This window comes from Hippichthys cyanospilos, chromosome 18, assembly GCF_059441005.1.
Source record: "Hippichthys cyanospilos isolate Australia breed blue-spotted pipefish chromosome 18, RoL_Hcya_1.0, whole genome shotgun sequence".
NCBI classification, from domain to species: domain Eukaryota; kingdom Metazoa; phylum Chordata; class Actinopteri; order Syngnathiformes; family Syngnathidae; genus Hippichthys; species Hippichthys cyanospilos.
The window spans coordinates 2,392,713-2,417,626 of NC_142386.1; the positions used below are offsets into that span (position 1 = coordinate 2,392,713).

Here is a 24,914-nt window from a genome sequence, read left to right on the forward strand (position 1 = left end):
CTATATATATATATATATTCTCAGCTCAAATTTCTCTGCCTGCATTGCATTTTTCTCTCCACATGATAATCATCATTTATACAGAAATATTGATGAATACTGCAAACCCGTCACACGCATCCATTAAAGCTCTCAAACCAAAGTGAAGAAGTGACTGATATTATGATGAGGTGGTTAGCTTAGCGCAAGAGAATATGTTTTCATCTTCAGCTCTGCCGTCATTGCCATGTGAAAAAAAGACAACCCGAGGCAAGCGGTTTGGGATTATGGAGACAGTTTAGAGCCTGCCTGTCACAACAAGGGAGCTGTTCACAAGAAACGGCCTTCATTATTTATCAACATCTAATATTTAACCCTGACTCTTACAACTTCTATAAAACGTGTTTTTTCTTCTTCATTTTTTGATGTACTGGTTGTATTTCTTAAAATAGGTCGATTGTAAATCTTGTGGTTCTCAAAGGCGAGCATTTTATATTTTCTTTTTGCTTTACATCAATTGTTTTAAGTTGAAATAAACACACATTTGACCGCATGTTGTCCGTCACATACACTGCAAGTATAAAGCAAGGTTTTAATGAGCTTAAGATAATGTTTTTTTTTATTGGGGGGGTTAGTAAAAATGTCTGTTGTACAGTATTTCCTAGCTGTAGGCCTATCAGAGTAAAATTGTCATTTTACAATGAGTATTTTGATAACCTGAATAGAAAGGCATCCCAGAATGCTACGCTGAACTATGTGCAAGCGATTTATTCATTCAACAAATATTTCCAAAGCTACTTTAAAAAGTGAAAATAACACAAAAATATAAATATATAGTGGTACCTCTACTTACTAACGCCTCCTGTTACGAAACATTCAGCTTACGAAACGCGGCGAAAAAATATTGTCTCTGGTAACGTGAAGAAATTCAAGATACTAAAGGTGACATTGTCGGCATACAATATGAGACAGGAGACACCAGCACTGGCGTCAACATGACTATAATGTAACACGTTATCACAACTGTATTTGTTCAGTTTGTGATACATTTTTATCATTTATAAAAATGGCGCTTGCCCACAAACGAGACAATAGTTTTTGCATTGATGTTTACTGTGGTCTTTCACTTTTCATCTTTACTCATTTCATCCACACTTCCCACCAATTTAGACCGTAGAACTAACGAGCATAAAATTTACATTTGCTACAACTAACATTCTATGTATTCGCATCAAAACACATTTTACACTTTGAACTGTCGCGCCTGACATTGCCGTTGTTAGCGCCTCATTTGCGCTTTAGCAATGACATCACACAGGAAGCACTTCGCATGACCCAGAACTAAGTAAACATGCACAAAATAATCCCAAAAATAAATACAGTATGAGTCTGTGCTATGAATGCGCTGATCAAGTATGCATTTCAGTTCATGAAATCTTGACTCTGAAACGTAGCACAAACCTTGATCTTGGCTAGCCTGGCTGACCACTTTCAACAAGGAGAAAGTGTTTCTCACGTTAAACACACTTTCTCTCTTAATAGTAACTGTTGCATATTAATGCTCTAGCACTCAGCCAGTTATTCCTGATTGCATAAAGTCTGTCATTTTAAAATGTTTTCATCATTCGGTGGTCTGTCGGCAAAAAGAAGACCCATCAGTGCTCTGGTAGCCCACCTCTGGTAGTACTATGAAGAGATAATTGCTAATGTAACGCTAGCAGCCAATGTTAGCGGATGACCCCATGACTCAAAGTCTTCAATAACTTGCCAATGTTACATGTCACGCGTTTCATTGATAGAAATATCAGCGTGTTTTTTTTATTTTAAAGAAAAGTCAGACATTTTAACTATTGCCATTTCTTAGCATAGTCATGTTCTAATCCCTGACCCAGATCCAGCAGATTGATCAAATCTCCAAATTGAGACTCAAGCAATATCGTCATAGTCCTTCTTGTGGTCGTCCTTCTCGTCTTCAATGTCATCATAGTCCTCTGTTGTATTTTCCTCCAGATCTAGGACTTCCTCATACGATGGAACCAGAGGAAACTCTTCTTGGTCACGTTCCTCTACCTCCACGTAGTCTGGCTGCTCATCGTGGATCTGCTCGTCGTTTTGAAGGTCGCTCAGGTCCTGATCTTGGTTGCTGAGGTGGCTCGGATTCGGATCTTGGTTGGAGAAATTGTTCAGGTAGTGATCTTGGATGTGGAGATGGGTCAGGGTCTGGTCACGTTTAAGGAAGCTGATCATATTCTGATCCTGATTATGGAAGTTGGACAGGGTCTGATTATGAGTGTGGAGGCTTGCAGTCTTCTGGTGTATTGGTTGATGTTGGTCGGTGAAGGTCTGAAGGTTGTTTTGGAGGTTTTTCAGGTTCCGAGCTTGGTTGTGGACATTCCAATCTTGGTTATGGAGAAGGCCTTGGTTCTGACCTTGGTTATGGATCTTGGTCAGAGTTTGATGATGGTTATGGACTTTGATCAGGGTCTGGTTGCCATAAGGCTGCTGGTCCACGATGCGTCTATGTTCAGGAAGGTCAGCTATGTTCTGCTCGTGGTCATGGAGGTTATGGGAGATTGTTATGTGTCTTTGGTCAGGAACCTCTGCGATGTTCTCATAGCTCTGGGCTTCTAAATCACATGATAATATATTTTGGTCAACTATCTCATCCATCATGATAATTATGACGTGTAATTAGATATAATAAATGATAATGTTACCTGGCAACAGGAACTGGGTGCGAGGAGGCAAGGCTGGAGTAGTATGGTTCCGCTTTTGGTATCTGTTTTCCCTGAGAGAAGAAGAAAAAAAAGGTAAATGCGGTGTACTTAAAAAAAATATTTGAAGGAATTTCTTGTTGGAGCAAAATATGTTTGGATTGTTAATCCTCTCCATTAAAAAAACAATAACAAGTAGCCTTTTAGCAGGCTAGCATATTGATGCAGCTAGCAGGGCTAGCTTTTCCAACAACGTAAAACTACATCCACCTTCATGCCGAATTAAATTTAAATTTTACGGTTTTATTACTTGTATTTGGCGTCTTTATGGCGCTGTGACAATCTGCGTTTCTCTGTAAGGACACACAAACAAACAACAAACAAACAAAAGTACAATACATGAAATAATCAGCAGTCAATTGAGAAATAAACAAATAAAAAAATCTGCATTTAAATGACTTTATTATTCGCTTCATCCACTTCAGGTGACCTAGAATGAACTGCGCTTTGACAAGATTATATGTCACAATTTGCCAGGATTCAGATTTCTTCAACGCTAATCAAAAAAACAAAACGCTAATAAGTTTATAGAACTGAAAGAAAATTTGCTGGTTGCCCAATAGGACACCGTCCAATAGAATTAGAACAGTAACAGTTTTATTTTCGATATGAATTGTAATTTTTGTGTGACCGCAATTGAAAGCAGGAAGGAAGCACAAAGGTTTTCACAGCAACTGCACATTTTTCAATATCTATTTTAGAATGTAGTCTTTGTTGAGTTATGTTTTAATCCAATAAATGCTTTGCACTGGTTAAGGTCTACTTTTTTGATGAAAAAAAAAATTAGAGGGAACATCAACTAGACATTGTTTACGTGGAAGGTTTCCAGCCATCTTTTACTTAGTTAAACTTTGGTGAATATACGGATATTGAAACAAAATCAGACCATTAAGTTGAGAAGGAAAACTCCATGGAAGATTTTCTTAAGTGAGGAAAAGCCAGCAGAAAAGAGCTGTGTCATGATGTTTGAAAATGGGTATGAAAGTTTATCTTGGAAGGCTCGACGGTGCTTGGATGCCACCCCAGAATTCATGGAGAAAAAAAAAAAAAAAACGCAACTGAGGTCTGTGTTTTTTTTCACACTAACCGGGTCATGTTTTTAGTGGTGTTCACCGCACTATGTATTACATACAACAGCTGCCATCTGCACATTGCAATCACCCCCCCCCTCAAAAATATATATTTTTAGCTGATATAATGTATATAAAATGTTGTCTTGTATCAGTAAAACACTGAGGTTGCTTCAGTCTCATTAGATCAGTAATTATCAAGCTTTTTTTCAACGATGAGATTATTTTTAGCCAGATAAATTTGAACCATTGCAAAGTATTTATGGATGAAAACGGCAAAAATAAAAATAGAGTGCTGGGCTTTTAGAGGTGTATTAATTTGTATTTCTTGTGTATTAATTTGTATTTCTTGGCATATTTTATTTGGGAACGCAAGACAAATTAACATTGTAATAACATCGGTTTTATTTATGGCTTGTCACTTGTGACAATGCGTATTTATATCGAACTTAACAAAATAAAGGCATGGATGTTTTTCAAAGGGGTCACTGTAACACAGTTTATCAATGTTGCTTTATGTTCCCATCAATTTGCTTTTAAATTGAAAAGATAAATGAATTGTACCTATCACGGCATTGCAATGTATTATATTACAATTTGCTGGTTTGTACCTGCAACAACCCTTTAACAATGTAATAAAATCTTAGAGGTACACAGCTTGAAAAACGCTGTCATTGATGACCGCCAAGAAAAAAAAAGCGTTGACTGAACCAACCATTCCGGGGGATGCAAATGTTGACGATGGCGAAAATGATGCCGATGAGCAAACAGGCAAAAATGATCCCGAGCGCCAGCCATAACCAAAAGTAGTCCCGCAGAAGACCCATTTGGAATCTGAAAATCGTTAAGAGCAATACAAGCGACTTGTCGGAGCTGCTGCTGAAAATGAAGAAGCAAAGTGCATTGGAAAGAAGATCATGGGCGACTTCCCCTTTTTGAGGCTTTGACTAAAGTGGCACAGCAGACAGTCAACCGAGATGCCTCTTGGGACTTGTGACTAAGGCAAGTTCCTGCACTGCAAAAGTGGCACAAACGCAAGTCGTTCGAGTTGGCATTAGAAGACAAACACATATCTATGTAAAACACGAGGATATGTTTTCTTTATCTGCATCCTCTTTGTTGTCCCCATCAGCTTCCTTTAGACAATGACACATCAGGTACTGCAATATATTCGTCGGACCAGAATACATTTTTACAAAGCTTCTTTTTAAGATCCTAAAATGCTTTAAAAAATACATGTATATAATTGTTTTACAATACTGAAGAATTTTACATTTCTCCAGTGTATTCAGTTTATAATGCATGCATCAAATAAAAAAACACTAAATTATAACAAAAGAAAAGACTTAAAACTTTAAATTTAAGAAGTGTAAAAAAGGGAGCTGATAAAAGTTTTTGTCATCTTTTTGAACTGCTGAACTTCGAATGTAACTAAAACATTAACTAAAAAAAGATTCATTATTACAATTAAAAAAATAGCTTCAGTGCAATGAATGACTTATTTTGAAAGGTAAAGGAGAAACTGCCCGCCAAAAATTGCACAATAAAACATGTTGCATAACCGTTGTTTTGGACTTTGGAAAAAAATTACGACGCTTTTTATGATCGTGAAATGATTTAATCGACGTTTTACCGCCACTTAATTGCAAACACTATGGCTAAACAGATCGGTCAGATGTTTACTTTGAAGTTACAAGCGGATGTGGCGTATGTTCCCTTGGCGGGCTTGACAGTGGCTGTCATGTCGGTAGCCTGGTTTGTGGGACACAACTAGCCCGGATCCCCTTCCTCATCGTCAGTCCCCCTCCCCTCCCCCCACCGAAGCATGGCCGAACAGGCCACCGAAGCCCCTCCGTCGTCCCAGCATGACGGTAACATGTCTTGTATGTTTGCTGACGTTTTACTGCGCATTTGTGTGCTGAGGAAGGCAGGCTTAGTCTCGCGGCTCTTAGCGGCCTCGGCATCTTTTGACAGCATTAGCTCGTTAGCAAACCTCAACAACATCCCTCCGTCTCCCCGTCACCACTCCCGGAATACGTGTCATAAACACAGGGAAGACAGCGTGTCGTACATTATGACTTAATGCCCTAAATGTGTAGTGATATTACTACCAATAAATGATATGTACTAGCATTCAATAAGTAGTCAATATATGTTTTCTTTTAGCTAGCCGGTGTGGGTAAATAGCATATTGTGCTACCTTGCTAAGTGTGTAATTTTGAGAGCAAAGCAAGGCTTAGCGTCTCATTTTTATTAGTGGTGATAATACACATCTATTCTGCACCTAAAACATGGTTTTATTGTCATTAGGTAAGTTTTATCGTTCCCCAAATTGCCACATTTAGCGATGAATCTTATGTTTCCCACCATCTCAAAGCGACACACGTTTTACGTATTTACATTCAACGTCACGTTTGTTCACCGGTTCCAAACATTACATCTTCAAAGTAGATAGCTTCTTTGGGGTGTCCTATCATTTCCTCCAAATATTCATAGAAAAATTCCCAAATCAGAAATAGTGGACATATTTTCGCGTTTCCTGACGATTTAATCAGTTTCAGGTTTAAAATATTAGCTCATTCACAATTCCTTGTTTTCACATCCTGCTCCACCACTTCAAACCATCCATTTTCTAGAGCAGCTCATCCTCACAAGGGTTGTTGGCTTGCTGGTGCCTATCCCAGCACTTTCAGATGCTACATGAAAAAAATATGTGTGTTGGTTGGAATATGTGCAAGGATTATTTTCTTTTTGTCCAAGATCACCTGGTCACTCAAATTACCTATTTTCAAACAGTAATTACTAAAGAACGGAATTAGGTAGAATTTTTTCCAGGTAAAGAATGGGATCAAGTTTTTCATACGGTACCACTAATGTCTACATAGTCATACAATGCAATATTCTGTCCACCTTGAAAGATGCGTCAAAATTCTTGAAATCAACCGGCACTCTTGGGGTTGCCTTTTCAGATAACGCTTGGCATTGAAAATCTTTCTACACTTTAAAAACTGCTGTTTTGTGTTTTCAGACGAGCTCCAGCAGCGAATGGAGGCTCTGGAGCGGGAGAGGGCCGAATTCGGCAAAGTCAAGCAGCAGCTGGAGGCCGAATTCAACCAGAAGAGAGCCAAGTTTAAAGAGCTGTATTTGGCCAAAGAGGGTAAGGAATCACTCACCTGGAATTATCATTGCCGCCGTTGCATCAATTCACATCAATTACGCAAGAGCTTTTTTATCTTTTATCCAATAACCACAACAAAATTTGATGATAATTGTGATATTGATGAAAGTAGATGGGTAGTTCCATGCATGTCTCGATCATTTATTGCTTTGATAGTAACAGTTGTCATTTGATTTAAAATGACTATTTTACGTTTTTCACGTTATCCAGAAGATCTGAAGAAGCAGACATCAGCGCTGGAGTCGGCCCAGGCCGAGCTGAGCTCCGTGCGGGACCAGCTGGCCCAGGCCCGCTCAGAGATCGAGACCATCAAGGCGGTGGCCACCGTGTCGGAGAACACCAAGCAAGAGGCCATCGACCAGGTCCGCAGCCAGTGGCAGGAGGAGGTGGCTTCGCTGCAGGCCATCATGAAAGGTACCCGATTATTTCTGTTTACATTTCGTTTTAAACATCTACTATCAAGTGCACGTTATTCCTCGGCTATTGTAATATTGGAAATTTTATTTCAAATATGAGTAAATTAAGTTTATAGAACAAATTAAACCTATAGATCAGAGGACCAATGCATTGGGGAAAAAAAAAAGAAATCAATGCTACCCGGAAAAAAGAGCAGACAATTCTAAATTTGGATTTGTCCGAATGTACATAGACTCACTTCCCTAAAAAAGATTGCTTAAGTATCAACTTTTTCTTTTTTTTCTATTATGCCTTTTTTTTCTATTTGTCAAGTTTTAGACATTTATTATCAAATACATTTATTCCCTTAATATTATAACATGGGGGAATTTATTTCAAATATGAGAAAATTTAGTTTACAGAGCAAGTTAAGCCTGTATGTCCAATACGTCTGTATTAAAAAAAAAATACAACTCCGTTTCCAGAAAAAGATTACCGTATTTGTCAGAGTACACGTCGACCTCGCTTATAAGTTGACCTCTCCATTTTTACTGATAATAAAGCACTAATAAACAAATAGATTCACATTCTGACATTCCGAACGTATTATGGAGAAGATGGAGTGGAAAAAAACTATATACATATTCGGATGATAGTGCAAAATATTATGTATTTAGCAGCTTTCCCGCACTGAGCATTGTTTGTCAGATGCATGTATTCATGCGGTAACGTGACTGGTGACGGGCCAGTTATCTTGACCTTACAAAGCCATCGTAAACATTGATTTTAAAAAAGTAAATGCCTACACTTAATATTATAAAAAGATTAAATAACATTCCGATATTACTTTAATAGCATCTCAATGTCACTATTCAGACATATTATTAACATTATTACTTAAGAGTAACATCATCTTTGTCACAGAAGTAATGAATTAAAAAGCTGCGAAATTTGCCGGCCCCGCCTCAGAAACAGTTTGCGAGTATGAGGTCCAGTTCCACCAGCGTCTGGAGCAGGAACGGGCCCAGTGGGGCCAGTACCGCGAAGCCATGGAGAGGGAGCTGGGAGACCTCAGGCGGCGGCTCACCGAGGGCCAGGAGGAGCAAAACCTGGAGGACGACATGAAAAAGGTGCTATGATTGGGGCTCACCCTTGTCACGACCAGCGATCGGGAAAAGAATGCAGCAGACTATTTTTCCACCTCACCAAAGCTATTTTAATTTTTCATTATAATTAGCTTTATTACAGATGAACGATAAATAACCAATTCGATTTTGATGGAAAGGCTCAGGAGGACGCGGAGAAGCTGCGCTCGGTGGTCATGCCCATGGAACAGGAGATCGGGGCGCTCAAGGCCAAGCTGATCTCGGCCGAAGACCGGATCAAGGAACTCGAGGCGTCCAAGGTGAGAGAGGTTTTGGCAATCCAAACGTTGCAAGATGAAATTACGATTTAACACCTAATGCAACAATGATGGATTTTTTTTTTTTTACTTTTACAAGCTTTATGTCAGAATATTGTGAATTTCCCCTCCTTACGAAGTTAGTTTATGCAGGTTCTATGACTGCATTGGAGTTTTAGGAGAGAGGTGTGATATTCCTAGTTGAAAAAAAATACATAGGGATGGACAATAAATCAAATGAATGTCATCAATTCATCATCCAAAATTGACAAATTGAAAATTATTTTGTGAAAATGAGGGTTCGCACAAATGGCAGAAATCTAGATGCTTAGTTTGCAGGATATTTTTTACAAAAGTTTCAAGTTAAGCACAAGCTATGAATAGCTATATTTTTGCACACGCTATGAATATTAAGTTTACAGACAAACTGATTTAATATGTATACACTATTGATGTTTGAACATTTTATGCCAAATTTATGGTTGAAGAGATCCAACCTTTATTAATTACTTCAATTAAATTTGTAGGGGGTATATCATATATCACATCATATAGTCCGACTTTTGCAAAAGTAGAGTTTGAAGTGGTAAAATTATGAAATTATGAACATCATAGTTGTAATATTAGTCTTCATTTTACCTTAGAGCTACTCAAGTATTTACCATGGCCTTCTTTTGAGTATTTTGTTGTATTTGTGAAAAAAAATGTTCTTTGATAGGTAAAGGAGCTCAATCACGTTTTGGAGGCAGAGAAGTCGTGTCGCACCGACCTGGAGATGTACGTGGCAGTGCTCAACACACAGAAGTCCGTTCTGCAGGAGGATGCTGAGAAACTTCGTCGGGAGCTTCACGAAGGTACTTGTGAAAGTTTTAGATAGTTTCAAAATTGCAGCCACAGCCTTTGCCATGTCTTATATACATGCTTTTTATTTTTGAATCCCTTTGGATGCATCGCATTCAGTATGCCACAAGCTGGAGCTGGAGCGGCAGCAGCACAACCAGCTGAAACAGACGTGGCAACGAGCCAATGACCAGTTCCTCGAGTCCCAGCGCCTCCTCATGAGGGATATGCAAAGGATCGAAAGCGTGCTCTCCTCCGAGCAGTTACGGCAGGTGGAGGAGATCAAGAAGAAAGACCAGGTCACCAGCATAATTCCCTTACAATAATGGCAATCATTTGCTTTGTTTTACCCAAAACATAGTTGTAATTTTTCAGTAAATGGTTGTAATTTTACATTTCAAAAACACATAACATCATGATGAGGCGTGATATTATTTTTAGTAGCACACCAGTGACAAAAATCTGCTGCTTAGTTCATATTTCACAAATATTTCCACAATATTTATCAAAACACCATGTTTAGGCTTGTAGAGCTTGTAGAGCTGCATAGAACATATTTTGGGGTTGACTTCTCCTTTAAATGGTCATAATTTTATGAAGGATTTGTAATAAATCATCTTTATTCCGATTGGTGGTGTTTCTTGTGCCTTCCAGGAGGAGGATGAGAAGGAGAGGCTGAGCCAAGTGAAGGATGTGCTCGAAGATGATATGACGGACAACACGGAGCCCCTGGAAGACATCTTCCTGGGGCTGAGTGTCGAGGAGGTAAGGCTGTCCCAGAATGCCATTCTTTCCATATTCTCTTTTGATGGTCCAACAGGTAGCTGCTCGCTCCTTCACTTTGGGTTTTGCTCACCTCCCTCTATGACCTTTCCACCATTCTTACTCTCGTGACACTGGAAATTAGACATCCTGTTTGTTTCTTTTGCCATAATATTAGGTCTTGTCCTCCTCAGCCGCCGTCCAACCACAGCGCCCACGGTTCCATGCACTCCCTGGACGCCGACTTGGTGACGGGCGGCCAGTCGGACCCCTACAAAGAGAACCTGCGGCGGGTCCAGTCCACCGACAGCCTGGGCTCCTCCCTGTCCGCGACGCAGGGCCTGAACCACAAGGCTAAGTCGGCCGGACACTTGGACGAATCGGACTTCGGGCCCCTGGTGGGGGCCGACTGCGGCATGGCCGACGCCGGCCTGGGTGACGCGTGGTCCGTCAGCTCCGTCAAGCTGACGGCCAGCCACTTCCTCCTCACCAAAGACCAGGAGAAGGCCATCAAAGCCATGACGCCTGAGCAGGAGGAGACGGCGTCCTTGTTGTCCAGCATCTCACAGGCCCCCGACACCGCCTACTTACCCCCCGCGGGCTACCGACTGGTCAGCGACAGTGAGTGGAACCTGTTGCAACAGGAGGTATGCTGTTGAGAGCAAAAGCAGTTGACGCACTCCACACAGGAAATGTGGCGACTGGCTCCCAAATTATTATTTTTTTAAACAGGTCTGTGAGAAACCTTAAATGACTTTTATCAACAACCCAAATTTTAGATCCTCCCCTTCAGAAGGAAACGTGAATCAGTCAAGTCATCCTCTGTGAAGTGCAAATGTGCAGCGATTCATGTGCAATACTTCAAATTATAATCCAAGTAGGACATACGAAATTGTACTTAGGTGTGATTAGGTGCGTGAATGGTTGTTGGTCTCCGTGTGCCCTGCAATTGGCTGGCAACTAGTTCAGGGTGTCCCCCGCCTACTGCATGACGTCAGCTGGGATAGGCATCAGCAAGCCTGCGATCCGCGTGAGGATAAATGGCCATAGAAAATGGATGGCTAATACGAGTAATAAAAATTGATTCAGGCATTTTCTTGGTACCTTTAATTTGCCTTTGTTTATGACACTACTTTGCATTTGGGCCTTTTTAATTTGTTCAAACTTGATGATACAGTTTGATTTTTTTTTTTTTTTTTCCTTTTTTAATGTATTTATATGCTTTTGCATTTGACGGGGTCCGTGTCTTGGTTTACCTACATTTTCGCTGGTGTTTTTTTCCGTCCCCGCTCAGGTGAAGAACGCGGGTAGGAAGCTGGGCCGCCGCTGCGACATGTGCTCCAACTATGAAAAGCAGCTGCAAGTCATCCAGCGCCAGGAAGCCGACACGCGAGATCAGGTCTGCCCTTTCCCATCCCTTTTGGCGTTTGTGTTGCACGTGGTGTGATGACGGGGAAGCCTTTTGGCTCGGTCTGCAGGTAAAGAAGCTGCAGGCCATGCTGCGTCAGGCCAATGATCACCTGGAGAGGAGCATGGCCGAAAAACAAAGCCTGGAAGACTCCATCAAGCAGGGGAAAGAAGAAACCACTGCCAAGGTTAAATTCATATTTACATTTTAGAATGTATATTAAAAATTCTGATCCATGCAAAAATCATTTAAAAATACCTATTAAGTTGTGTAAATATTTTAGGAGAATACCGTGTAAGTTTTATATTCAGGAGGCTCTTCAATGTTGTCATCCTAAAAACCCATGTTTTCCCCAAATGAGAATGATTACACCCAAAATACCCCATAAAATTAACTCTTCCTCAGCTTGGTTATTGTCCTCAGCTTGGTTAAAAGTATCCGTATATTTTGTGTCTCATGTTTTGCCTTCATTAACATGTTTATTTTGTGTGGCAGGTGTCCGCCCTCGTCCAACGGGTCCAGGAGTCGGAAACATTACTAGGCACACTTCGGGAGGCCTTCAGCGAAGCTAAGAGGAGCACGCAAGCGCAGATTGTGAGCATGCTGCTCGCCATTATGCTCAGAAGGCAAGACCTTCCTGATGTTTCCATTTGTTGCTTTGAAGGCCACGCTTGTGCAGTCACGGGAGCAAGTGGCCGACGAGCTGAGCCGACTCCAGCGGGACAATGAGAGCCTGCAGGCCAAACACCGGCTCCACTCGGAGCTGCTCCAACAAGATGGCTTCGCCATGCCTGAAACGGTGCAAGTATGTGCTGAATTTGTGCGAGGAGTCATATGTCTGTTTTTTGCTTGCTCAAATAAAACAAATAATTTCAAGTTGTGCACAGAAAAACAACACATAGTCTTTAAGCTTAATGCTAACAAACAATGCAAAAGAGCATATACGCGCATGTGCCATCAAAATAAGTCAAAATTGCGGTGTTTTTGTCCCTTAAGCAATGATGTTTGAACAAAAATGGTGGCGCAACATGTGTGGACAGATGTCAGAATCACACTTTGCGATGGGTGCAGGAGCTCCAGGCGACAGTGCAGCAGCTGCGTGAGGACTCGGTGGTGCTGAGGTCCTGCGCCGAGCACACGGAAGAGAAGCTGAAGGCGGAGATCCTTTTCCTCAAGGAGCAGATCCAAGCTGAGCAGTGCCTGAAGGAGAACCTGGAGGACACGCTGCAGATGGAGATCGAGGGCTGCAAGGAGGAGATAGGTGAGATTTCTGCACAGCGCCACTTTTTCACGCTTTTCATAGAAAAGGTCCACTGTGTTTTAAACATGAGCAACAGAGGCACTGTGATTGAAATGTATCCGTGCTATTTATCTTCATGTTTCTCTTTTCGGTTCACCGCTTGTGCTGTAGTGTAATAAATGTGCATTTAGTGGCATTATTTGCAGATGAATCACACCAGCTTGTTGAGCTCATGATGAGTCAGGAGTATTTTTATCGGGGGGGAAGGTGAGCAGCATTTTATATTCCTCTCCCTGTCTGTTGTCACGGCGTCTCTTTCCAAACAGCTTCCTTCTCCAGTTTGAAGACGGAGCTGCAGCGGACCAAGGCAGAGAAGGAGCAGGTGAGGTTTGTTTTGTTGAATCACACTTTTGAGCATTTATTCAATATCCAGCTCTAGGTTCATCTAGTAAACATTGGGTGGCACTAAAATTGGAAAACTGAAAAGCTAAAAGTAATAACAAATCTATAATAACTTCTAACAAAAATATGGAAAAAGCGCACATTTTGTATTTTCATCAGTCTAAATCTGCCTCCCTATTGACATTGCGCTGTACGTTTTGTGTGTGTAGTTGCAGAGCAGTTTATCACAAAAGACGGAGACACTGGAAAGCACCCAGGCCTTGAGGCTCAGTCTGGAGCAGCAGCTGAAAGAGCTCAACACAGCCAAGGTTTTTTTTTTGGGGGGAGGGGGACACACACAAAAATGCTGTCTTGTTGGAGTCACAGCAGTATATCATGCACATTAATTTGGTGGTGGCACAGCAACATTGCATGCGCTCAACATGTCACGCCCTCCTTCTTAGTTTTGGACCATAGCCGCCTATCTTTAGCAGCCCACACTCTCATTTAATCTAAGTGGCATAGCAGCATATCATGTGCTATCTTTTAGTACGGTTAGGATGTACAGCATCCGACAATGCGCATAGTCGTTCTGGAGACTCATCAGCATATCATGCACTTTGAACGTTTTTATTTGACATTTCCAACGATCCCGGCATAATTTACAGGTGCAGTAATATTTATTTTGAGATCATTTTGAGTATTTTAGTTGACTCAAGTTTAGTTTAAGGGCATTCCACTGGATGCGTAATGAGCTACCTTTAAAACACCAAATCCATACTTCCTGGTATGTTAGTGAGAGTAATGTAAAAGTAATGCGATAGTGGTGTTATGCCTTACATTTCAAATACAGTAAGATTATAATGTAACTAATTGCTTTGGAATGACAGTAATAAGTAATAATGCATTAGAGTTTTGAAGTAACTTGCCCAACACTGTTTAATACTGGACTAATAGCAGATGTCAGTCCATTATGCCTTCTTAACGTCAATCTTCCGCTATGTGTGCTTGTGTACTGTAGAGTGTGCTAGAGAGTCAAGTGTTTGAAGAGAAAGACAAAGCCCAGCGCTTGCAAACTGAGCTGGATGTCAGCGAGCAGGTCCAGAAGGACTTTGTCAAGCTTTCGCAGACGCTTCAGGTAACATCTCATGACTTGTTGGACTGCTTGTCATGTTGTTAGCACTGAAAGATTGTTTGAAACTAGTAGTCACGCAATTTATTCTGTAGCCAGCTGCCATTTTTTTTTCCCATTCACCAGGTGCAGCTGGAGCGAATACGACAAGCGGAGACTTTGGAGCGAGTCAAACTCATTCTCAACGACACCAACTTGACTGACATCAACCAGCTTCCGGATACATGATAAGGCGCACGTGGGAAAAAGTGCCTCCTTCCTCCTTTGTCCATCCCTCCAACAAGATTGATGCTCCTCATCCTCCTAAACATCTCAGAAGAAGCCAAGGCAGGTAGGAAGGAGCGGCGGCCTTTTTGTGTGCATTCAGTGGCGGGATGCTGATAGATGAAGAACACTACTAAAAACATTGCAAACCTGCGTACCAGAATGGGGAAGTCCCATCTTGCCTGTGGTTGTCTCCTTCCTACTGTAGATATGACTGTATTAATTCCATTTCAAAACAAATGTCTAATTAGCTTTAAACAACAACTGTGGAAAAAAAAAAGTTGTGGTATCGAAGCACTTTTTTCCCCTTACCAGGTAACAACTTGGATGCTTTTTTTGGTCCGTAATTGTTCATCCCACATGTTGGTAGAACCGCTCCTCAAGTCTTTTTTTTTTTTTTTTAAATATAGTAACACCAGGGGTTCTCAAACTGGGGTCCAGACTTCAGGTGTATGCACGATGACTATGACATAATGATCATTTATTTTGGATCTTGTAAAAAGATCCGATTGTTAAATGGCACATAAATCTGACAACAAGCCATATTTTTATTTCAACGATTGAGGGTCTTTTTCCAAAATAAAATGCCTAATATTACACAAGAGTACTTCATTCATTCAAACATGGCTATCTTTCTTTTCCACGTTTAAACGGCAAATTTAATTTCGTAATGTTATAAATTTGTCTTGGAGAATATGCCGTCTTTCACACTGAAATGACCATGTTTGTTTTTTGGGGGGAAATAGCAAAATTTGACAAGGATACATCTTTTTTTTTTCTCTCTCTATTTAACACATCGTTTGAGAACCCCTGTTTTGCACCCTTCAAAAAAACAACAAAAAAACAGGATGAAGGACTTTATTAAATTGTTGCACAAGAATCCAACCTAAACGGCAATGCTACTGTGTGGCACTTTTTTTTTTTTAAGCATTATGTACAAATACAGTAAAGAGACCCACGCGACGTGACTTTTAGTCTTCAGATTTCACCCACCATCTTCACAGGTGAGTACTAAGTACTTATGTGTGTGAAAGGGTTGACCAATATTGAACACCATCCAAAGTTCTTCACAACTCTCAGCTCATCAAAAGTAATGGCATAAAACAAGCCCTTTTTATTTTGACTAACTCTTTCACTGCTGTGCGCATTTAAATTTGTCAATTGGAATCCAAGCATTGACTGCCACAAACAAACATATTTCAAGTGTGTTTTTTTTGAAGTTCACAAAAGCTTGTACATAACTAATGACGCATACATCCCTGTAAATGGTGACAGTGAATGCCATTGGATTTCAGATCAGCACAGCTTTTGAGAACAAGAGAAAGATGTAAAGTCTTATCAAAAGCATTTGTCACAATCGCGAGAAAAGATGACGACGTTGATGGGGTGAATGGCAAACGGCATGAAAAAAGGCACACTCAGGTTCAACTCGTCAAGTAGTGAGTCAATGTCGCCCTTGCACTTATTTTAGTTGTATGTCTGTAAATAAATGATCATTTTGCCTTGTCTCAGTCTTATTTTTGTTGTGTTATAATTCAAGGTGTCACATAACAAAACATAATAGCATCAAAGTATTTACATTATATGTTTATTTAGTTACAAAAAACTCATTCGTGCCTTTTGGTCAGAAACTCAAGTAGCCAATCAGACGAAGAAAAGTCAAAACGTTATGTTTATAACCATTACGAGTCAATATACGTCGTTGTAATTTTTCTGAGAAATATGTGACCTCGAAATGGTCTTCACTGAATCTTCCAGAGATTTAACACAACTGTATAGTTTTCACCTGACCCTTTCCCTCAATGTGTTATCTGGACGTTCATTCATACATAAGAAAGGACAATAAAATGACGTGATTTAACTTGATGCACCTTAGGTTGTCTTTTTACGCTATTGAGTGGCCGTTGTCAGAGATGAGGTTACGGTCAAATTTGCCACATCCAATATGGCAAACAAGCTTCCGTGTCCAGGTAGTTGCTGTTTAATAATGCAATACTCCGGTTAGCCGATAGGGCAAGGATGATTGCACGTGGTCCTCTGCGCGGTGCTGCTGCTGTTTAACTGAGCCGCGAAGAAGACGACGACTACGCTTCGAAGAGGGTGGGGGAAAAAATAAAAAAAAAAAAACCTCGCCGTTTTTAACAACAGAATGGCGCAGAAACGGCACGGTACCCCTTTCATGCGGACTTTAATAACTGGATTTGTGGTGTTAATTTTCTCAGGTGAGTGCAATATAGTCATGAAATATGTGGTTTGCCCTCCCTTGGGGGGTTGTGATTTGAGGATATTCGACGACGCTGTCGTACGGGCGACACCTTCACACAATTTCCCTCGTTACTGTCGCGTATTTCACGCTGGTTAACACGGCCGAACTCTCCTGGTCTCTATTCCCTTTTGACGAAGCATCGTATCGACCCAACATCTTACAATGGGAGTGAGCTAGTTGGCGGTTTTGCAGAAAAGCGGAACAAAACACAAACCAGCCTCGTTGGCCTCTCTGGGGCCGCGCAATTAAAACAACATTTATCAGGTGTGTTAGTCAAACTGGTATTTGTGGCCAAACATAGGGCGACATTTGGTGACATACGGTACATACTTCAGTGTCAGGATGTTCAATGGACCTATGTGTGTTTTGGATTCCCTAGTTTCATCAGTATACCCATTTTCTATCTCATGGTAGTGAATGTTCCTTTTGGGTAAATACAATTTTCGGAACCAACGAATGTTTACATCAATGTACAAAAGGAATCGGAGTTTACTTGAAAACAAAACATGTTATTCTTACTATTCTTGTTGAGTAAAATGGCCCTAAAAAAATATTTCCTGCACACTGTTCAACTTGGACGTACTGGCATCGGCCAACAGCGACTGCAACCTACGCGATACTGCAATAATATGGATGACTAATGCGAAAGTAGCAATTGGTCTCAATGAAGTACAGTATTGTGGCGAGGCGAAGAAACCACACGTTGCTGTGCTAGTGGAGCTCTTTACTCTTCGCATGCCATCACAAAACTGATACAACAAAGTCCAAAACAGCAAAGACAAAGCCAACAGGTTCAAAGCATCAAAGGCTCATAGCGACATGCCTACTGGGTGAGAGACGTGGTCCTAGTGTCCGCCACAGTATAGCATTTTGAAATCGAATTCATATTAATGAGCCTCTTATTTCAAGGCAAATGTTGTATGAGTGGAAACAGCATGTATTTTTAGAATTGCATCTTGAGTTATGTATAGTTAAAATTATACGGCAGAGGCCATCATTGTTTTGGTCCCTTTTTTCAATCATTTTTATGCGCTGTTTTATCTTTAGATCAAAGGCATTTAACATCAAAGGGAAATATTTGAACGACGATAACTGAAGCTTCACTCAGATTGTGACAGCTCAGTTCAACATGGCACAGCCACTTAGTTATTACACTACTATGAAAAGGTAGGCCAATATATGCCAGAATTGATGTGGAATAAAATGACCTCAAACTGGTCAAAATACAGCACAAGGGATAAGGATGTCAGGAATGAAGTGGTTAGCTCTCATTTTGCCATATTTGGCCCTTTGGAGCCAAAGTTGCGGAACGTTGTGATTGCAATAATCGAATTTCGAGATATTACGTGTTTTTATACTCGGGCAAAGCTTCACTTCTCCTTTTGACAGTTTGGCGGGTGTAATAGCTGCAGACAGGCGAAACCACTGACTAACGTCCCGCTTCCCTGTTTGCTTTTGCAAAATGTGAGCATTACGCACAGAGACCTTGATTGTGCGCATCAGTGCTTCGTAGAATGCAACACTGCAGGAAAGAAAGGACACATTTTCAAAAGCTGCACGGGCTCTTAAACTATCGTATTCTCCGCACTTACCGGCAAACCTATAAAAGCCTTCAATTTTCTCAAAAGTTGACAGTGCGCCTTATCTGCTGCGCCGTTTTCCTTTTGGGGGATGAAATAATGAAATAACTTGTTTGCCATGTAAATTCTTCCATCTGCATTTAAGTTATTAATGTATTTTTTTTACAATAAAATTTTATAACACCCCTGCAAGCCCAGCTACGACTGTAGCTTCTATTCTATGCACCTTATAATTCGGTGCGCCCTATGCATGAAAACAGTTATAAAATAGGCCATTCATTGAAGGTGAGCCTTAAAATCCGGTGGGCCTTCGATTACAGAAAATGCGCAATTCAATCCAAACATAATATGTATTAAAGTACTATGAAACAATTGCCGAAATGAATGTTCAAAGATAAACTTGTAAGGTCTGATAACAAAATGTATTGTACTTTAAAGTTAAGTACAAGTGAACTGTACTTAAAATATCTGATCCATGATTCCTATTTTTCAGGCTGGATGCCAACGCTCGCCATCGAAATGTACACAGAGCCAGAGGTGATGGTGGAGAACGGGACAGCGTGCGTGCTCCGCTGCACCTTCAAGTCCAGCGAGGTGGTCAGCAGCCACGTCACCGTCGTTTGGACCTTCCAATCCAGTCAGCCGGACAGCCAGTTCTCCAAGGCGCCGCACCCGGTGAGTCGGTCAACTAAGGACTTTCCTGCGCCCGGAGAAGAGGCGGTCTTTGCAAACGCGCTGACATGGAAGCAACACAAGCAGCTAAGCAACCTCGGCGATGCTCAGCCGCATCAAATGACTGCTTGGATAAAAAGGTGCAATGACGGATTGACGACTAATCCATCAAATTTAGCTATTTCGATCGAAGTTACCATTTTGACATTTGTTTAACTTGAAATTGTCCAAGTCCTCATAATTGCACCCTTTCAACAGTATATTTATTTATTTTTTCTTCAGATGATGTATGGGCTGGAAAAAAAACAAACAAGTTGACTGTGTTGGACTGACTGGCACCATGTTACAGCGATGACAAAAGTGTTCCAGTCTCTTTGTGTTTGTCAATGGCAGTGCTTCTCCATTCTATTTTGCCAAGCCCCCCCTAAGAAAGAGAAAACTTTTTTTTTTTTTATAAAGACGAGGGTGAGCAATGCAAGGAAGTCGTGCAAAGAATTGACTGAGTAATTGTCACTACATTACTCACAGGCTAAAGTCACAGTTTCTATTAAAAATAAAATAAAAATGTAAAATATGTAGTGCAACATGAAATAAGCATACGTGCTCAATTTGACCCCCATTTAATTACTGTAAACAAAAATAATTGCGCCGCTCTGTGCCTTCCGGGAACCGAAAAGCAAATGTTTTTTCTCCTTTAAGAATATAATACAAGATTTAGATTCATTATATATTTTTTAAATAATGGCACAATTTGATGAGGCATCCCAATATTTCTGTATTCCTAGGTCAAAAATGCAACTTGGACAAATAGGAAAGTAGTGATTGGTATGGGCAATGGCAAGGGTTCCCGCTGCACCAAGAAATCTCCTGACATGCCCCTTTCTTCTGCGACAGATCTTTTACTTTTTCGACGGGAAACCGGCCCCCCTGCCAAAGGAGTTAAAGGAGTTCAACGATCGGGTGCAGTTCATCGGCGACGTCAATAAGAGGGACGTGTCCATCCGACTCAACCCGGCGCAATTCAGCGACAACGGCACTTACTCCTGCGACGTAAAGAATGGGCGCGACTTTGTGGGCACACCGGCTCAAACCGAGCTGCGCGTGGTCTCCAGAGGTGAGAGTCACCCACCAATGATATGAAATGAATCTCATGGCATGCCCGAGCGAGAAAGCTTGTGCTGTCGGATCTCGCGAGATCTCATCTCACGACATCTTGTCCCATTCCTAATATTTATATTTGATGATGACCCCTATGGTGGCTGATGATAAGACCAGGCTAGTGAAAAATCCCAAATCATGAAATTACGGTACTTTTAGACGCATTTCTTCATCATATATCAAATAACATCCTGTGGTGGCTATAGGGGGGGAGGGGGTGGGGCGGAAACGAGACAAATGCGAGGCAATGTGCGCGTAGACGCAAATACTGAAACTGATGTTGCAACCGTAAAACGATTTGAAGTTTCAATGCTTTATTTTTTTTTTGACACCGCTGAATACGACTTTGTCGAAAAGCCCTAAAAGTCAAGTTTTTTTTTTTTTTTTTTTTTTTTTTTTTTTTGAAAGTAGGGTATGCGTTGGACATTCTTCAGCTTTTGGGAAGCGCGCGCCTGCATGTGGCGACTTGCTCGTCCCTTGATAACATTTTCCCTGCAACAGCCAAAACTACAAACACTCAGCGGATTGGTAACCCCCCTCTAGTGTCAAGCAGAGATAATGTACAATCAGGACGGCTTCATACCAAGGTGATTATAGTTATGAAAAGTCATAAAATCATTAAAACCAAAATTGAAAAACAATCTTTTCCAAAACACAAAGAAGTTAGTAAAACCATAATTAGAGTGAAAATACCCATTGTTTATCTTTATCAATTCGTAATATAAATGAGCTTTTAGAGTTCATCTTAAATGTGTTAATCTCACTATTTTGTGCATGTGTAGCTGTGCTTTGTTTTATTATTATGGATTGACTTTTTAAAAAAAATCTTAGTGTTTAATAGGTTGAAGTAAAAATAAATAAATAAATAGTGTGGACCTGGCGTCTTTGTATTTTTTCTGAAAGTGGCTCTCAAAAATGGGCCCTGAAAAAATGTTTCTAATTTCGGATTCCACAAGATGGCAGCAAAGCACTGAGATGGAAAGGAGCACAAAGTACCTGTCACACAAACGAACTGACCACCTTCACTTGAGGCTCATTAGCTAGCATAAAATGCTAACACAAACACGTTGACCTTGATACAAAGCCTATTGTGGCGTTTGTATTTGTGCAGAATCTCTTCCTCGGGGCAGCACGGCCGTCATTGTGGGATCCGTGTGCGGCGTTTTGGCCTTGCTGGTGCTTATCCTCATCGCCGTCTGTGTCGTCATGAAGGTGCTGCACAACCGCCATGATTACGAAGGGTATGTTCCCATTTTTTCGCACCTTCCTAAAGCTTGCCCTTGTATCCAAATGTACGCTCAGTCTTTCTACTCTGGTATTTGTTGGACCTCGTTTCGTTTGCATTTTGAGAAATGTGCTGTCATTTTACACCAACTACTACATAACCCACGAAATTGCACTTCACAATCAGAAGAAATTCCAAAAATGGTGAGCGGGTGAACTTAATTTGACCTTTGACCCGAATCTTAGCTTCTTTCACTGCAGTTTTTCTTCTCCCCTCCCAGTCTTTTTCACGTCTGATGCCGATGTTGCAGCTTCGAATCCCGTCCGAAATTGATATTGGTCCGATATGATATCCGCTGGAATGATATATGCTTTTATTCATTTTTTTTTTTTTTTTTTATAAAATGTTAGGAACTTGAACAAGTGTACCCACTCAAACAGAGATACTGTAAATTCCTCAAATATAAGACGCACCTGTGTATAGGAGGACCCTTAATTTTGGGGTCAAATTCTGCTTTTTTGATATCCGTAAGTTAAATATTTCTTGTGGGTTAAGTTAAGTGTGTTTCCGATTTCCCACATTGTAAGCGTGTGACCATATGTTTGGTCGTCGGTTTCAAGGTCAAAGTGAGTTCACCTGTGAAGGTTCAAGTGCATTTTAAGGTCAGCGTACAAACAGTTAACATGCAATTAATGACTAGCGCTGGTCTAATAGTATGTCCGCCTCCTAACACATTTGCATGGCTGTTGGGTTGACCTTTATCTCATTAACATTTTCCTGGGCCTTGGGGTAAGCGGTCCAAGTTGAGCTTGGTGGAAACATGACTCGCGGTACTTCGGGGCGGAAACGCTCGGCAACATCTATCACTTTGCCTTCTCAACTCTTTGAAAACATTCGGCCCGACGACAAGAAGCGCGTCGTGACCTTTCCGTCGTGGTTCATGGCGATCTTTGGGGTTACTTTTTGCACCGTGTCAATTTTCCCCCCATCTGTCTTTTTTTGTTTGTCCCCTTTTTCGCCGCACTAACCCATTGCACGCTTGCTCGTCCCAGTCAATCAGTAAAGCATGTTGACGTGGCTTTCAACTAGTCCAAGCTCGTTGGGTGGGTGCCCGCCACGCTGCAAATCTCTTCTTGCTGGCTGAACAACACCGCACACCACAAACATGGGTGATGTACGTTTGTCGCAACGCCAAGAGTGGCCTGGAGAGGCAGAATGGAGCCACAAATGGCTTCCAGACTGCTGCAAGGAGAGACATCTGCTTGCAAAGTCCTCTTTATGGCGCTGAACCAACGAATTTACTGTCTGAAAAGTTCATGCTTAAAAGATATTTCAATAAAATTGTAAGTATTTTGTTGAAAGCCATTTTTTTTCCCTTTGACCAAAAATAGGCCCCAAGAATTTTGTTTTTCAACAATTGATAAAAGCATTGGTCCATCTCTACATCCCTAATGTTTTATTGTCATATATAATCTTTTTTTTCCCCCCAAAAAAAGGCTATCCTTATCAACTTAGTGCGATTGGAAACAAATTGAGAGCCGTTATTATTGGATTGAAAGATGACTCTCTTAAGTGATCTACGAGGAATTCAAAGAAAAAAAAAATCACTCTGCAGAATCAGAATCATCATCACTCACTTTTTTTTCCATTTTTCTGTTTTTTGTTTTTCTCCGTGCGTCTTGTTGTCGTCTGTCCATTGCGCACCATCCACACCGTGGCAAAACCGTAACCCCAAACTAAGCTGCGTAACCTTGGATAGCGCGCGCGCGCCGCCTCCGCAGCCCATCAAGAAGGCGGAGCCTAAGTTGGAGGGCCCGACGAGTACCAGCCCCACGGGCCAAGTACAGGTAGGAAAGCCAGGGCCGCTGCGGCGCACCCCGCCCAGGGAAATCAAACGCGGAAGAGGAGATGGAGGGGGAGGGGTCTCGGCGCGGGGAACTGTCGGCGGCGTCCGCGGCGACGGTGAAATGACGTCGGGTGTTGTGTTTGTGCCAGGGCCCGGTGATATACGTCCAGTTGGACCACTCGGGCAGCAAAAACTCCTTCCACAAGATGGAGCCGGTGGTCTACGCCGACATTCGCAAAAACTGAAAAGGACTGACGGGGGGAGGTGTGCGCACACGCAACAAAAAGTCCAAAAACACACACACAAACAGTCGAATATCAGACTTCTTGTATCAGCTGCTCTCGGGAACGCTCTGTTCTTTTTCCAGGGACGCCTTTTTTTTTTTCTCTCTCTCTCTGCCATCACGTCCATACTTGATTTCCTAATACTTTCTCATATTTAATATCCCCAACCAAAAACTAGACACACTGACAGAATTTTGCAGAAGCTTTACACATTCCTTCTTTAGCTGATTTTTTTTTTTTTTTTTTTCTCCAAATACTGACAAGAAAGCAATCAGTAATTGAACATTTTCCTACATCATTTCAAATGTTCACATCAGGAAATACAGGACACAAAAGTTTAACTATTAATTATAACTATTTAATAGTCACAAAGCATGAGGAAAAAAAAACATTTAAAAAAATTTCCTATGCTATTAATTAAAACAAAAACAAAACGGTTGCTGTGATGCTGACTCCGTTACTTAAGGCAAAAGCTACATACAGGTGTGTCCACGCGGTTACCACGACAACCGGTAAATGCTAACCTTTCCGCCGGCTTTTTTCCGAAACGCTAATATTGATCAATCGCGCCCGTCCCTCCAAAATATTTTGCCGTTGTTTGTTTTGTCAGCAGTGATAGAAGTCTTTAAATTGGTGCTAGAATGGAAAATCCAAGCCAAGGCCGGCAGACGCCAACACCCGATGGCTTGTCATTAGATTGGTCGCAGCGTTTAATTTTTACAATGATAATACGGGTGGAACCTCCAAAGTGCATTTCTCCCATCGGAGGAGATGGTCATTCCCGACAAATTTGCCATTTGAAAATCGACCGGAAAGCTTTTTTATGTGAAAATATAGCAAAAGTACTTTCGGACGAAAAAAGTGTTGTGAAAAGGATTCAGGGAACAAATTTTGCAATCCGCGTTCATAGTCATATGAAAATTTTGCTGTCGGATTTAGTTTTACTTGCATAAAAAAATCTAAACTTTTTTTTTTCAATAATTCCTTGCGCAACAATACTTTTTCGTGAAAGCAGAATTAATCTTAGGACAAATGACATGCCATTTTTCCGTGCAAA

At 41.1% G+C, this 24,914-nt stretch overlaps 3 protein-coding genes across 4 annotated transcripts; 2 read left to right on the top strand and 1 right to left on the bottom strand.

The window, feature by feature from the left end:
• Positions 1-36: 36 nt before the first annotated feature.
• scimp (SLP adaptor and CSK interacting membrane protein) lies at positions 37-4,822 on the bottom strand. 2 transcript variants are annotated; one of them, XM_088441143.1, is made up of 4 exons: positions 4,539-4,822; positions 3,004-3,046; positions 2,697-2,767; positions 37-2,606 (listed from the first exon to the last, which is right to left on the bottom strand). In XM_088441143.1, exons 1-4 carry the CDS (start codon positions 4,648-4,650, stop codon positions 1,906-1,908), a joined length of 927 nt encoding a protein of 308 aa, XP_088297269.1. In that variant the 5' UTR covers positions 4,651-4,822; the 3' UTR covers positions 37-1,905. The 2 variants fall into 2 exon arrangements, with proteins under 2 accessions (XP_088297269.1, XP_088297270.1); XM_088441144.1 differs by lacking the exon at positions 3,004-3,046.
• Positions 4,823-5,560: 738 nt separating this feature from the next.
• Positions 5,561-16,332, top strand: rabep1 (rabaptin, RAB GTPase binding effector protein 1). The gene is made up of 18 exons (XM_088441691.1): positions 5,561-5,694; positions 6,852-6,980; positions 7,212-7,415; positions 8,367-8,527; positions 8,683-8,802; positions 9,518-9,653; positions 9,760-9,938; positions 10,294-10,404; positions 10,596-11,048; positions 11,696-11,800; positions 11,880-11,996; positions 12,305-12,403; positions 12,474-12,614; positions 12,881-13,070; positions 13,376-13,431; positions 13,661-13,759; positions 14,452-14,568; positions 14,689-16,332. Exons 1-18 carry the CDS (start codon positions 5,649-5,651, stop codon positions 14,788-14,790), a joined length of 2,565 nt encoding a protein of 854 aa, XP_088297817.1. The 5' UTR covers positions 5,561-5,648; the 3' UTR covers positions 14,791-16,332.
• Positions 16,333-16,902: 570 nt separating this feature from the next.
• mpzl1l (myelin protein zero-like 1 like) lies at positions 16,903-24,105 on the top strand. Its single transcript, XM_088441596.1, has 6 exons — positions 16,903-17,048; positions 19,166-19,347; positions 20,239-20,458; positions 21,614-21,743; positions 23,469-23,574; positions 23,723-24,105. Exons 1-6 carry the CDS (start codon positions 16,976-16,978, stop codon positions 23,816-23,818), a joined length of 807 nt encoding a protein of 268 aa, XP_088297722.1. The 5' UTR covers positions 16,903-16,975; the 3' UTR covers positions 23,819-24,105.
• Positions 24,106-24,914: the final 809 nt, after the last annotated feature.